This window comes from Mytilus edulis, chromosome 10, assembly GCF_963676685.1.
Source record: "Mytilus edulis chromosome 10, xbMytEdul2.2, whole genome shotgun sequence".
NCBI classification, from domain to species: Eukaryota; Metazoa; Mollusca; class Bivalvia; order Mytilida; family Mytilidae; genus Mytilus; species Mytilus edulis.
In genome coordinates, this window is record NC_092353.1 from 77559920 (window position 1) to 77574885 (window position 14966).

Below are 14966 nucleotides of genomic sequence, written 5' to 3' on the forward strand. Positions count from 1 at the left end.
TTTAAACTGTACTAGAAAAAGTTTGGCATGTGAAACGGACGAAGACATATTCTAAGAAGTACAAATACCAGTCCTCCCTTTTGTGTATACATATGAGAAAACATTTCAAAGTTATTGATTGAATTCAAATTATCACACATACGGTACACATTGTAGTCCGAACAAATAAAGCACTCCATTCCTATCAAACACCTTTTTAATTGTTTACCAGTATATTTCTTTTAGTTTTGGGTAAAATTGTGAAGGAAATAATACTATCAAGACGTCCTTCCATAAATCTTTTTTTTCTGTTCTGACTTTGAAGAAATGACTACTTTTCGCCAAATCGAAATGGTGCATGGACATATTTTGTTTCATATTATAAGAATTATTTTCAATATTATCGGTATTAAACTTGATTATCGACACATGAAAGTTTGTCAGCATTGTCAATCTTTTTAACGTTAAAGTACCAATAGTTCGGTCACTACTCAATTAAGTTTGTCGATAACGTAGCTAATTTTGACGGTAAAGAAACATCAATTCGATCACTTCTCTGTTACGGGCTGTATGTCTGCCTTGTTTTCCATTAACAGTTTGACTAAATATTTATGATTATTCTGGCATGCCATATGCAAAGCAGACGCTCCATTATTTGCACACTTATCAATGTCTGCCTTGTTGTTCATTAACATCTTAACTGATGATTATTCTAACAAGCACAAGTCATAAAGAAATCCATGAGCACTTCACTTATTGACGTCTGCTTTATTGTCCAGACGATCCGTAACTTATTCTATATTATTTTTCTGACAAGCAATATACCCATCACATGCATTAACGATTTACTTTAAGATGACAAAAACATAAGCTGAGGAACAGAATAAGTTAAAAATATTGAAAACTAATGGGAGGGATTTTCGAGATAATTGATAAAAAAAATGGCGTGAAAAGGCTGAATTGGACTTTTTTTATTATATTAGCATTGGTTTTATTTGGGTTTCATACCGACGAAAACAAAAATATAATCTACCTAAATTTTGGTATATGACAATTAAGAGCTATTGAAATAGTATTGGAAAAGAAAAAAATGGGTGTTGTAGGGCAAAACATTTAAGCCTTGAATAAAGGAAAAATACGTCCGAACATCTGGTACAAATTCCTCAACCTCATTTAATGGCCGCCTTGTATTCGAGTAATAGTTTGACTACCTCTTTATTATTAGCCACACTAGCCACATCCAAAGGAGATGCCCCATTAAGTGCACATTTATTGATGTCTGCCTTTTTGTCCAGTAACAGTTTGACTAACTCTTTATGATTATTCTGGCATGCCATATACAAAGCCGTAGCCCCTTTGCCATCACACTTATTAATGTCTGCCTTGTTTTCCAACAACACCTTTACTAACTCTATATGACCAGACACACAAGCCACAGTCAAAGGAGATCCTCCATTATTTGCACATTTATTGATGTCTGCCTTGTTCTCCAGTAATAGTTTGACTAACTCTTTATGATTATTCTGACATGCCATATACAAAGCAGTTGCTCCATTACCATCACACTTATTAATGTCTGCCTTGTTTTCCAACAATACCTTTACTAGCTCTACATGATCATTCTGACAAGCCACATTCAGAGGAGATGCCCCATTATTTGCACATTTATTTAGGTCTGCCTTGTTGTCGAGCAATAGTTTCACTATCTCTTTATGATTATTCTGGCATGCCATATACAAAGCAGTAGCTCCATTACAATCCCACTTATTAATGTCTGCTTGGTTTTCCAATAACACCTTTACAATCTCTATATGATCAGACACACAAGCCACAGTCAAAGGAGATCCTCCATTATTTGCACACTTATTGATGTCTGCCTTGTTCTCCAGTAATAGTTTGACTAACTCTTTATGATTATTCTGGCATGCCATATACAAAGCCGTAGCCCCTTTGCCATCACACTTATTAATGTCTGCCTTGTTTTCCAACAACACCTTTACTAACTCTATATGACCAGACACACAAGCCACAGTCAAAGGAGATCCTCCATTATTTGCACATTTATTGATGTCTGCCTTGTTCTCCAGTAATAGTTTGACTAACTCTTTATGATTATTCTGACATGCCATATACAAAGCCGTAGCTCCATTACCATCACACTTATTAATGTCTGCCTTGTTTTCCAACAATACCTTTACTAGCTCTACATGATCATTCTGACAAGCCACATTCAGAGAAGATGCACCCTTTTTTGAACATTTATTGATGTCTGCCATGTTGACCAGTAAAATCTTCACTAACTCTATATGATTGTTCTGACAAGCAACAAACAACGGGCCCCCGAGATCATCACACGCATTGATGTCTGCCTTGTTATTAAGCAATAGTTTCACTATCTCTTTATGATTATTCTGGCATGCCATAAACAAAGCAGTAGTTCCATTACCATCACACTTATCAACGTCTGCCTTGTTTTCCAACAATACCTTTACTATCTCTACATGATCATTCTGACAAGCCACATTCAGAGGAGATGCCACATTATTTGCACATTTATTTAGGTCTGCCTTGTTGTCGAGCAATAGTTTCACTATCTCTTTATGATTATTCTGGCATGCCATATACAAAGCAGTAGCTCCATTACAATCCCACTTATTAATGTCTGCTTGGTTTTCCAATAACACCTTTACAATCTCTATATGATCAGACCCACAAGCCACAGTCAAAGGGGATCCTCCATTATTTGCACACTTATTGATGTCTGCCTTGTTGTAGAGCAATAGTTTGACTATCTCTTTATGATTATTCCGACATGCCATATACAAAGCCGTAGCTCCATTACCGTCCCACTTATTAATTTCTGCCTTGTTTTCCAATAACACCTTTACAATCTCTATATGATCAGACACACAAGCCACAGTCAAAGGAGATCCTCCATTATTTGCACATTTATTGATGTCTGCCTTACTGTCTAGTAAAAGATTGACCATCTCTTTATGATTGTTCATGCATGCCATATACAAAGCAGTTACTCCATTGCCATCAATCATATTAATGTCTGCTTTGTTTTCCAACAATATCTTTACCAGCTCTATATGATTAAATATACAAGCCACATCCAAAGGAGATGCCCCATTAAGTGCACATTTATTGATGTCTGCCTTGTTCTCCAGTAATAGTTTGACTAACTCTTTATGATCATTCTGACAAGCCATATACAAAGCAGTAGCTCCATTACCATCACACTTATCAACGACTGCCTTGTTTTCAAACAATACCTTTACTAGCTCTACATGATCATTCTGACAAGCCACATTCAGAGGAGATGCCCCATTATTTGAACATTTATTGATGTCTGCCTTGTTGACCAGTAAAATCTTCACTAACTCTATATGATTGTTCTTACAAGCAATAAACAACGGGCCCCCGAGATCATCACACGCATTGATGTCTGCCTTGTTATTAAGCAATAGTTTCACTATCTCTTTATGATTATTCTGGCATGCCATATACAAAGCCGTAGCTCCATTACCATCACACTTATCAACGTCTGTCTTGTTTTCCAACAATACCTTTACTAGCTCTACATGATCATTCTGACAAGCCACATTCAGAGGAGATGCCCCATTATTTGCACATTTATTTAGGTCTGCCTTGTTGTCGAGCAATAGTTTCACTATCTCTTTATGATTATTCTGGCATGCCATATACAAAGCAGTAGCTCCATTACCATCACACTTATCAACGTCTGCCTTGTTTTCCAACAATACCTTTACTAGCTCTACATGATCATTCTGACAAGCCACATTCAGAGGAGATTCACCATTATTTGCACATTTATTTAGGTCTGCCTTGTTGTCGAGCAATAGTTTCACTAACTCTTTATGATCATTCTGACAAGCCACGTTCAGAGGAGATGCACCCGTTTTTGAACATTTATTGATGTCTGCCTTGTTGACCAGTAAAATATTCACTAACTCTATATGATTGTTCTGACAAGCAACAAACAACGGGCCCCCGAAATCATCACACGCATTGACGTCTGCCTTGTTATTAAGCAATAGTTTCACTATCTCTTTATGATTATTCTGGCATGCCATATACAAAGCCGTAGCTCCATTACCATCACACTTATCAACGTCTGCCTTGTTTTCCAACAATACCTTTACTAGCTCTACATGATCATTCTGACAAGCCACATTCAGAGGAGATGCCCCATTATTTGCACATTTATTTAGGTCTGCCTTGTTGTCGAGCAATAGTTTCACTATCTCTTTATGATTATTCTGGCATGCCATATACAAAGCAGTAGCTCCATTACCATCACACTTATCAACGTCTGCCTTGTTTTCCAACAATACCTTTACTAGCTCTACATGATCATTCTGACAAGCCACATTCAGAGGAGATTCACCATTATTTGCACATTTATTTAGGTCTGCCTTGTTGTCGAGCAATAGTTTCACTAACTCTTTATGATCATTCTGACAAGCCACGTTCAGAGGAGATGCACCCGTTTTTGAACATTTATTGATGTCTGCCTTGTTGACCAGTAAAATATTCACTAACTCTATATGATTGTTCTGACAAGCAACAAACAACGGGCCCCCGAGATCATCACACGCATTGACGTCTGCCTTGTTATTAAGCAATAGTTTCACTATCTCTTTATGATTATTCTGGCATGCCATATACAAAGCAGTAGCTCCATTACCATCACACTTATCAACGTCTGCCTTGTTTTCCAACAATACCTTTACTAGCTCTACATGATCATTCTGACAAGCTACATTCAGAGGAGATGCCCCATTATTTGCACATTTATTTAGGTCTGCCTGTTTGTCGAGCAATAGTTTCACTATCTCTTTATAATTATTCTGACTAGCAATATACAAAGCAGTTGCTCCTTTACCATCACACTCATTAATGTCTGCCTTGTTGTCCAATAATATCTTGACTGTCTCTTTATGATTTTCATAACAAGCAACTGTCAAAGGAGATGCCCCAATAGCGTTATGCATATTAATGTCTGCCTTATTGTCGAGTAAAAGTTTAACTAACTCTTTATGATTTTTCAGGCAAGCAATAAACAAAGGAGTGGAACCAGTATCATCACACTCATTTATGTTTTCTGTGTTTTCCAGTAATATCTTTACTATCTCTATATTATTCAAGAAACAGGCAACATGCAAGGGAGATGTGTTTTTGTCTCTGCACTGATTAATATCTGCCTCGTTGTCCAGTAATTGTTTTAGCATCTCTCCGCGATTTTTCAGACCTTCCCTTAATTTATGCAAAGTTTCAGTTGCAAAAATTGTATGACTTCCATCTGGTCCATCAACCTTACCTTTCACTTCCTGAAATAATTTCCCCATGATTTGATTAATTCAATCATAATTGTGAAAATACTACAATATATGGAAAATATACTTTCAAATTGGAAAGACAAGATGATAAGCTCCTGTGCATGTCCTATGAAATTCCAAAAAGTTTTGATAAAGTTGGCAAAAGATACCAGAAGGACAGTCAAACTCCGAGATCGACAATAAACTTCATGGTTAAAAAAAACCAGACATGATAAGACACAACATAGAAAACTAAAGACTAAGCAACCCGAACCCCACAAAAAAAACTTGGGGTGATTCCCGGTTCTTTAGAAGGGTAAGCAGACCCTGCTCCATATATGGCACCCGTCATGTTGCTCATAATATTATAATTACAAACCCGGTAAATAGACTTATTCGGTAAGTCACATTAGTGGAAAGGAAATGGAATTAAGGAACATATCGGATTTCATCTGTGAAACAGATATTCCATAACCCAACTTGTGATGGTGTCCGTAACATTTACGAATGGATGATTTCAACTTAATCATTTGGAACTCTTCATTTAAAAGCGTCTTTGTGAGCAGAAAGCTTCTATAAAGGAAATAAATCATGATAGGAAATACAAGCCCGGGTAGTAATTGGGAGATATATATACTCCGTACGCAGGCGCCACTAGTAAGTTGCATAGGGTATTAAAACTTCACTTGAAAACTCAAAATATACTCCCCACAACACTTGTTAAAGAGGAAATCCTGGATTATCAAAGGGTTGTTTTATGTTTCAACCGAAGATGAAGAAGTGGATCTTCCATCACTGTCTGCCAAGTGATCCACGAAACCCTTTTCTAATTTATTAATCTATCAGCAAAAAAGCCGGGTTTTCAAGTTATTGTGAAAAGGTCTAATCTATAGGTGACGTAAATCAAACTTGAATAATAAAACATTCCAAGGACTGTAGAGTACATACAATCTAAGATTCTTTCATCTTACAGTCGTATCAAAACATTTGACTTTTCTACACTTTACACAATTATCACCCATTTAAAAACAAAAAGACAAATAGAAAGTGTTGGTATGGATAATGGCTAACGTAGATATACGATCGTGTCTTAGGGAGGGATACACCCTATTTTACAAACAAATCACTCTGATTCAAACAAAATATTTGAAGCTGATATTATCAAGATGTATCATTTCTTGATTGACGTCTTATTTGCTACGTTTGGAGGATATGTTGTTTTAAACAAACTATCGGCATTCCCATGGGAACCAACTGTGACCCTCTTGACGACTTGTACCGTTATTTCTTTGAGGCTGAATTCTTACAGGAACTTCTTAAGAAGAAAAAAAGGAGTAAGCATTATCCTTTAACTTTATTTCTCGCTATATATTTCTGATTTTCTCTCATTAAATAATTAAAAATTTGGTGATTATGTTTAACGCGCTTCTCCTATCCACTAGAGATGAAGGATAATACATAAACAGTTAAGTCTGACTCATATCGTAACTTACATTTAGAAATTGACAATAAGAGTCGGTTGAAAACAAAACTTAATTACAAAAGACATTATCAGCTCCCAATTGTGAACTTTCTATCCTATGTAGCAACATTTCAGCAAGGTCTGCATACGGGGCATATATCTCTCAATTGAAACGATGTTCCCGGACTTGTATTCCTATCATTATTTCCTTAATAGAGGGTTGCTACTAACAAGAAAGTTATTTGTGGTGAAGTTGAAATAATCCCTTTGTAAATTTAACGGACGCTATCTCGAGTTGGTTATAATAAGGGAATATTCGTGCTACTGATGACATTGGATATATTCCTTCTGTTGTAAATTTAATCACGTTCCCTTTTCACGAATGTGTCACGGGTGTCACATTTGGAGCAGGATCTGCTTACTCTTCAGCAGCACCTGAGATTACCCGAAGTTTTTTTGGTGGGGTGCGAGTTCTTTACTCTTTTTTTATGTTGTGTTCAGTGTACTCTTTTTGTCGGTTGGTCTTTTCCTTCTTAAGTCATGTTAGTTTATTTTCGGTTGATGAATTTGAATTTTTCGCTGGTATCTTTCGCGCCTACTTTGTACAATGTAGGTTAAGTTACTTTTCATATAACTTATGGGACATATTTGATTATAAAATAAAAATTGAGTAAACATGCTTTGCTTACACGCGTGTTTACAGATACTATTCAGTATAATTTCTGATGTATGTATTGTCTTGGTTTGTATGACTTCATAATTCTTGTTGGGAAAATTTAAGTTAAACGATTCATAAGTGTTTGCGATAAAACGGAATAAAGAACAATCTGTAAATCATAGAAAACTAAGAAGACTAAGCAGCACGCACCCCTCCAAATCATGCCGTTAAATTAGGTGCTCCGGAAAGGTAACCATACCCTGCTTCTCATGTGGCAACCGTCGTGTTGCAAATATTAGTACAAACCCGGTAAATAGTCTACTTCGGTAGGTAACTTCATGAAAAGGGAACGGGATTGTCGCTACAATATATGGCACATATCCCATATCATCTGTGAAACGAATATTTCAGGTATAATACTACCAAATCATGGTACGTCACATCCGGTTGTATTCGAAAGTAGGATTAAAAAATATTCCCTTGAATTTGACAGTTGTAGAAAATTAACCCTGCATTTCAATGTACTTAAATTTTGCTGATTCATAAACATGTATATTGGGTGTCTGAAAGCATCATTCTTTTTTTATTTGATGGTCTTATAAACTATTTTGGAAAGTTAAGTAAAAGCAGGTAACCAGTAAATAACAGTGTTAAAATTGGGTTGTTTACTTCCGGTTATGGTTACTTTCTTATATGCAGTGAAATGTAATGTGAAAATTTCACTGTAGCCCTGGAAAGGGTTTAACTTTATTCATGCAAAGTATTTCTTTGGTTGAAATAAAGGTAAATACTGTACAATTTAAAAAAAAATGCCAATTTAACAAAGACTAATAGGGGAAAATCAATTGTGGTATTACACCTTCATACTGGTCAACCAAATCGTGATGGCGTCCATAAAAGTTATTGAACGACATTCGCATCGGCGAAGAATATTCAACATTAAAGAAGTTGAGCATGATTGATTTTTTTTTAGATTCTATAGATATAGTAAGGTTTCCGACGGGAAATGACAATTCTCGTTTTCTCAGAAAGATGGAGAAAAGGTTAATACATTTTAAAAAGACTTTCCATTAAAAAAAAAGTCTCGCGAAAAAATAAAAGATTTTTTTTTATATAAAAAGGTCAAAATAAAACACTCACTGTCTAGGATTATAAAAATAGCAAATTGTCATCTTAATCTGTATTACTTTGTGTGTTTAAATGGAGAAAATAATTTGTTTTATCTTATTACAACGACTGTATTATAGAAATCACATTTTTTACTTTATGATTGTTAACCATTTCTGAGTACCTCACTGTTACTACCACCAAGGTTTGATTAAATACATTGGCATATATTTTTAGTATGTTTTTCATAACTATATATAGATAGTAACAGATTTGTTTTCCGAAAATGAATATTATGTTGTTCAACAAATTGACCAGACTTATTATTGAAGCCACTACGATGACCTTAAATTGCTAAATTCTAAGTAATTTGATTTACATACTCGATAGTTGTCTAATGTACAAGTTTGCCACATATTCTTTTTATTAATGAGAATATCTCTTTTGTCAATGAACAGAGAGTCTGATGTACAATATTCAAGGCCTGGTTTCTTATAAGTTTATTTGAGCAAAGTACTCTTGAATTATTATGAATTTATATGCAAATTATATTATAGTAACGTTAACCAGAAAATGTATATATTTATAAATTTCACAAATAGTTATCGTGAAGTGTGAACTCTAAATTCAAGGAGTTATAATTAAATATGTGGTTATCGATTGTTAACTACTGACGAAAGGAATAGTTTGCTAAAGTTAACGTGTATTTTCTCTAGTGGTCAATAGAGATTTCCCTTTTGACATTGTTATATACATACGAAAGAAGATGTGGTATAATTACCAATGAGACAACTATCAACTAGAGAACAAATGACACAGAAATATACAACTATAGGTCGGTGCAAGGTGCCATAGGAACATCACCATAAAAAGGGTAAATTAACAATATACGTAATCATAGTAAATTAAAAGGAAGTTTGTTAGAAATGATAAAATTGAGAAAGGAAATAGGGAATGTGTCAAAGCGCCAACAACCCGACCATAGAACAGACAACAGCAGAAGGCCACCAATGGGTCTTCAATGTAGCGAGAAACTCCTGTACCAGTAGGCGTCTTCTGAGTAGACCAAATAAGTACACTTGCGTTAATGTTGGTTTATACTATTATGTCTACGTCTTTTAGTCTCTGGTGAATATATATACTAGTAGCATGTTTAATATGGGAACACTATGATAAATATTGAACAATTCTGGTCGATTAAAGTTTTAAAATAAGTTATTTCCTGTTTGTCCTAGTAAAGTAAAGTAACAAAAATACTGAACTTCGAGGAAAATTCAGAAAGTCCCTAATCAAATGGCCATGTCAAATGCTCAAACACATCAAACGAATGGATAACGACTGCCTTATTCCTGATTTGGTACAGGTATTTTCTTATGTAGAAAATGGTAAATTGAACCTGGTTTTACAGCTAGCCATACTTTTCACTTGTATGACAGTCGCATCAAATTCAATAATATTGACAACGATGCGTGAATAAAACAAACAGACAGCAGAACCAAATACAATGAAAGTCCCAACTATGTATTGGCTTCCGAAGCTACACGAAACACCTTACAAAGAGGGACGAAAGATACCAAAGGGACAGTCAAACTCATATATCTAAAACAAACTGACAACGCCATGGCTAAAAATGAAAAAGACAAACAGAAAATATAGATTCATTTCGTCTTCAAGCCGTTGTTTAACTACTAAATTGTCTATTCTTCTTACCAGTACACTTGGTACAATAAAAACCTGATAATAAATTGTTCAAATAAGGCCTTCGAAAAAAGTGGAATTAATAACTTTTGGAGTGTCAAGAACTCGTTGGAAGTACTTGATAAATTGCAGGCATATATTGGTGATTTTGAATCTGTTTAAAAGTTTGATTTTTCTACTCTGTATAGCCTCACATTCTTATTAACAAATAATTCACACACCTATATCTGCCCTTAAATTTTTAATAGATAACATTTTTGTTCGCTTTGGAGATTCCGTATATCGTCAGGTTATCGAAATTCCAACGAGGACAAACTGTGCAACACTTCTGGCGGACCTTTTTTTGTATTGCTATGAGTAACAATTTATGACAAAAATCAGGAAAGACCCATCGAAACAACATCTGATACACAAATTCAATATTACTTTTAGATATTTAGATATTTAGATAATATTTTGGCTCTCAATAATGACGACTTCAGTGTAAATACTGAAGAAATTTATCCTGTTGAACCTACTTTAAATAAAGCTAATACTAACAATGACCACTGCCCTTTCCTATATCTTGATATCTATATCATTAACGGAAAACTTAATACTAAGATAGATGATTTTTCATTTCCTATCGTTAATTATCAATTTTTAGATGCTAACGTTCCCTTGTCACCTTCTCACGGTGTTTATTTATCTCAACTATGGCGGGATGTATAAGTTCAGAGCCACGTCATATATGTAACAAAGAAACATAAAAAAGTATATATAAGCTCCACGATTTTCTTGTTATCAGAAAAATGATTGAAAACAGCCGTTGATGATTTATTTCATATTCCAATAGTGATTGATATACATGTGCATTCAATAATTAATTAGGAGATAACTGTATTGTATTTTATGCTTTGGTCTTCGTAAAAGGTAGATTTTACTGTCGCAAATTGAGTTGACCTAGCGACATTTAATTAATTTTATGGCTTAAAAATGTCATAGATGTAAAAGTCCCTGAAACTGTAGCATCTAAACAATGAAACGTCATATGTGTCTCTGGATGTCAAAAATGAATACTAAACGTATTTTTACTTTTCGTTCGCTTCAGAATGGTTTCAATATAGAAAAAAAAGAAGATTTTGAGGCTCAGAATGTGTCTTTCATGTTTATTTTTTGAGAAATAACATATCCAAAAAAATCCAAAATGGCGGCTTTCCTAGTAACAGACTGGTAGAACGTGGGATCTGACACCACAAAATATTTGTCAACGTCCACTGAAAATTATCGTTACAAACTAATCGCATAAAAATTTAGAAATGTAGGAATGTTCACCAACCTCATATACTAATAAGCACTGCCACAAAAAAATGATTAATCACCATGGACTGCAGCTTTCTTCCAATAAGTCTTAAATGTTCTGGGTCTAAACCACTTGGTTTGGGATCCTATCTGATAAACATAACACATTAGTCTACTACCGAGCAAGTTGAAGATGTCCACCCATCTCATACTTTTATAAACACCTTATCAAAATATTGATTATGCCCCACGGACTATAGGTGCCTTCCAAAAGATGTAAACACCAAACGTCAGGGTTTGATCTACTTGTTTTAGGGTCTTATCTGATAAACATAAACCATCGGTTCACAATACTTGGTGATCCAGTCTGAAAGGTGGAGATGGCCCCCATTTGAAATGCAGATAAGCACCCCGCCAAAGCCAATAAGGAACCATTAAGCAACACGGGCTGCAGCTATCTTCCAATACATTCAACAAGCACGGTGCTGGATCTAAGTCCCCCTGTTAGATTCTATGATTCATGTATACACCAAGTGCAGGGGTCCGCACTTTCTATACTTTATTATAACTAAACAAAATATTTAACCGTCGATTTTTTTTGTACACTTTGTTGCCCATAAGTCACGAAATTGTACAGCCGCGAAAACAAAAACCCGCGGGATGTCTAATCCTATAATGGTACCTATTATGAAGAATATTTATTAGCTCTACCCGAAATAAACGAATCACCATGGTATGTAACTATTATTCAGCAGGTCCAACAGGCAATGCCAAGAGTTGAATTACTCTGTTGTTGACTAATCTGGTTTCTATGGCCCATTTGTCCACCAAACTTAGTGGTTCGGTCTACAAGGCTAGCATGTTCAGTCTTAAAATGGTGCCTATCATGAAGCATATGTAGGGGTACCACTTCCCACCATAAAAAAGGGTAAATCAACCTAAACAATCCACGAACTATTACCAGAGAATATCACTAAAAGAAAACAAAGCATTAAAAAGATGTAACGTATAATACAGCAAATAAAAACGATAAAGTAACAAGGTATCAGTACAGTGTCGAAATGAATGCATATGCCCTTACATGTTATTTTTACTTCCATTAACAAAGAACAAACACCAAAGACACAAAATGATAGAATCAGTAACCATTAAGTAGCGAATAGGTAAAAGGATAGCCCGGAAGACATATGCCTCTTTTAAGTAATTTCATCTCTAGGACCCAAAACCGAACACCAGAGACAAATCAGTCAAAATGTGCAATGTATACAAAATGGAATAAGGAACAAATAAGAAGCGAAAAAATAAACGGGTATCAGTTGAGCGCTAAAACGGGTACATACCCGCTAATATGGCTATTTCAATTTTTAGAAACCTTTACCTAATACCAGAGACAAGAAAACAGTGTGCCATGTGTGACAAAAGTAATACAAGCGAATAAGGAACGCATAAGTAACAGGGTATCAGTCGAGCGCTTAAACGTGAAGATACGTGCCAATCAGTCTATTTCGCATCTAAGATCCTTTAGCCAACATCAGAAACAAGAACACAATTTTCTAAAAAAAAAAGTGCAACCTATAACACACCTAATGCATGTGAAAAAGGAACGAATAAGTAACAGGGTATAAATCGAGCATTAAAACCATAGCTAATACTAGAAACAAGAACAAAATTAAACAGAAATTGTTTAACGGGTGCCACGTATGACAAACGTAATACAAGCGAGTAAGAACGGGGCCCTTTATAGCTTGCTGTTCGGTTCGCACTAATCGGTGTATTTCCCCTCTTAGAACCCATACATAACACCAGAGACAAAAACGAAATTGAAAATATTTTTCAAGGTGCAACGTATGACAAACATATAGCAAGTGACGAATAAGTTTAATGGTATAATCGAGACCTGAAACGGGAACATAAGCGCCATTAGGTGTATTTCATCTCTCTTAGAACCCATACTAGCAGCAGAGTCAAAAATAAAATTTAAAATATTTTTTTGAAAGATGTAACGTAAGACAAACGTGTTGCAAACGAATAAGCCACGCAAAAGAAAAAAGGTAATAATCGAGCGCTTAAACGGGTACATACCCGCAAAAAGGTGTATTTCACCTCTAAGAACTAGCTCACACAACAGACCAAAAAAAAATAAACAGGTGTCACGTATGACAAACGTAATGCAAGCGAATAAGAAACAAATGAATAACCGGGTATCAGTCTAGCATTGAAACAGGTACATTCGCACTAATAGTGTTAGTGAACCTCTTTAAACCCATAGCTAACATCAAAGATAAGACATAAATTTACAACATTATTTCTAAAGATTCAATGTATAGCACACGTATTACAAGAGAACAAAGAACGAAAAAGTGACAGGACTTTATTCGAGTGCTGACACGGGTACATACGCACTAATAGGGTTATTTCACCTCTGAGAACCAGTTGCTCACACCAGTGACAAGGCCAAAATTGAAGATATTTTTTTAAGTGTAATGTTACACGAGTATTACTCGCGAATAAGGAACAGAAAAACAGCGGGGTATCAGTCGAACGGTGCAACGGGTACATACGCGCAAATAGGTATATTACCTTTAAAAAGAAAGAGCTAACACTAGAGACATGAAAACAATTAAAAAAAAAATTCATTTAAAGTTGTCACGTATGACAAACGTGTTACAATCAAATAAGTGACAAATATGTAAGCAGGTATCAGTGGAGTACTGAAACGGGTATATAAGCGCTAATATGTATATTTAAACCTCTAAGAATCTATAGTTACCACCAGAGACAAGAAAACAATCAAACATATTTTATAATCGATAAAGGAACGAATAAGTAACAGGATATCAATTAAGCGCAGAAACGGGTTCATACGCATTGATACGGTTATTTAACTCATAAGAACGCATAGCTAACACCAAAGACAAGACAAAAAATTATTATTTTTTTTTAAAGTTGGGACGTAAAAGAAACGTTTTACAAGCAAAAAGGGGCAAATAAAAACAGAGCATCAATCGTTCGCTGGAATAGACAATAACTGTTTAATGTCTTTTAATATCATCTGTACAAGGCTTATAAACAGGTGAAATGCAAACTTTAACGAGCTATTACTCCTGTTTTGAGTCAAGTACAAAGTACAAATACAGCTGATATTTAAAGACACTAATCAGTTATTTTCTTGATCCTGCAATTAAATTATTGTTTGCATTAATTTTCGATTAAAATCCCTTGAGGCCCGCGTAGTAATATTAAAATCACATTCAACTGAAGACGGGTTCGTCAAAAAAGAATCTAGGATAGTCCACAATAATACAACGCTAAAGGTGAATAATTATCTATTTTAACATAACAACTTATTTCAACAGTAAAAACAAATAACAAATCATTGTCCGATTTAAAACAGAATTGTACGAGTTGTCTTACGCTTCAGAACTTTGAACTGAAC

At 35.0% G+C, this 14966-nt stretch overlaps 1 protein-coding gene across 1 annotated transcript in view; it reads right to left on the reverse strand.

Moving 5' to 3' along the window:
* Positions 1-1148: 1148 nt before the first annotated feature.
* LOC139493005 (serine/threonine-protein phosphatase 6 regulatory ankyrin repeat subunit A-like) overlaps positions 1149-14966 on the reverse strand; it is a 35673-nt gene continuing 21855 nt past the window's right edge. The window contains exon 9 of the mRNA XM_071281149.1: positions 1149-5336. Within this exon, the coding sequence (XP_071137250.1) occupies positions 1149-5336 (4188 nt within the window). The remainder of the gene's footprint in view (positions 5337-14966) is intronic.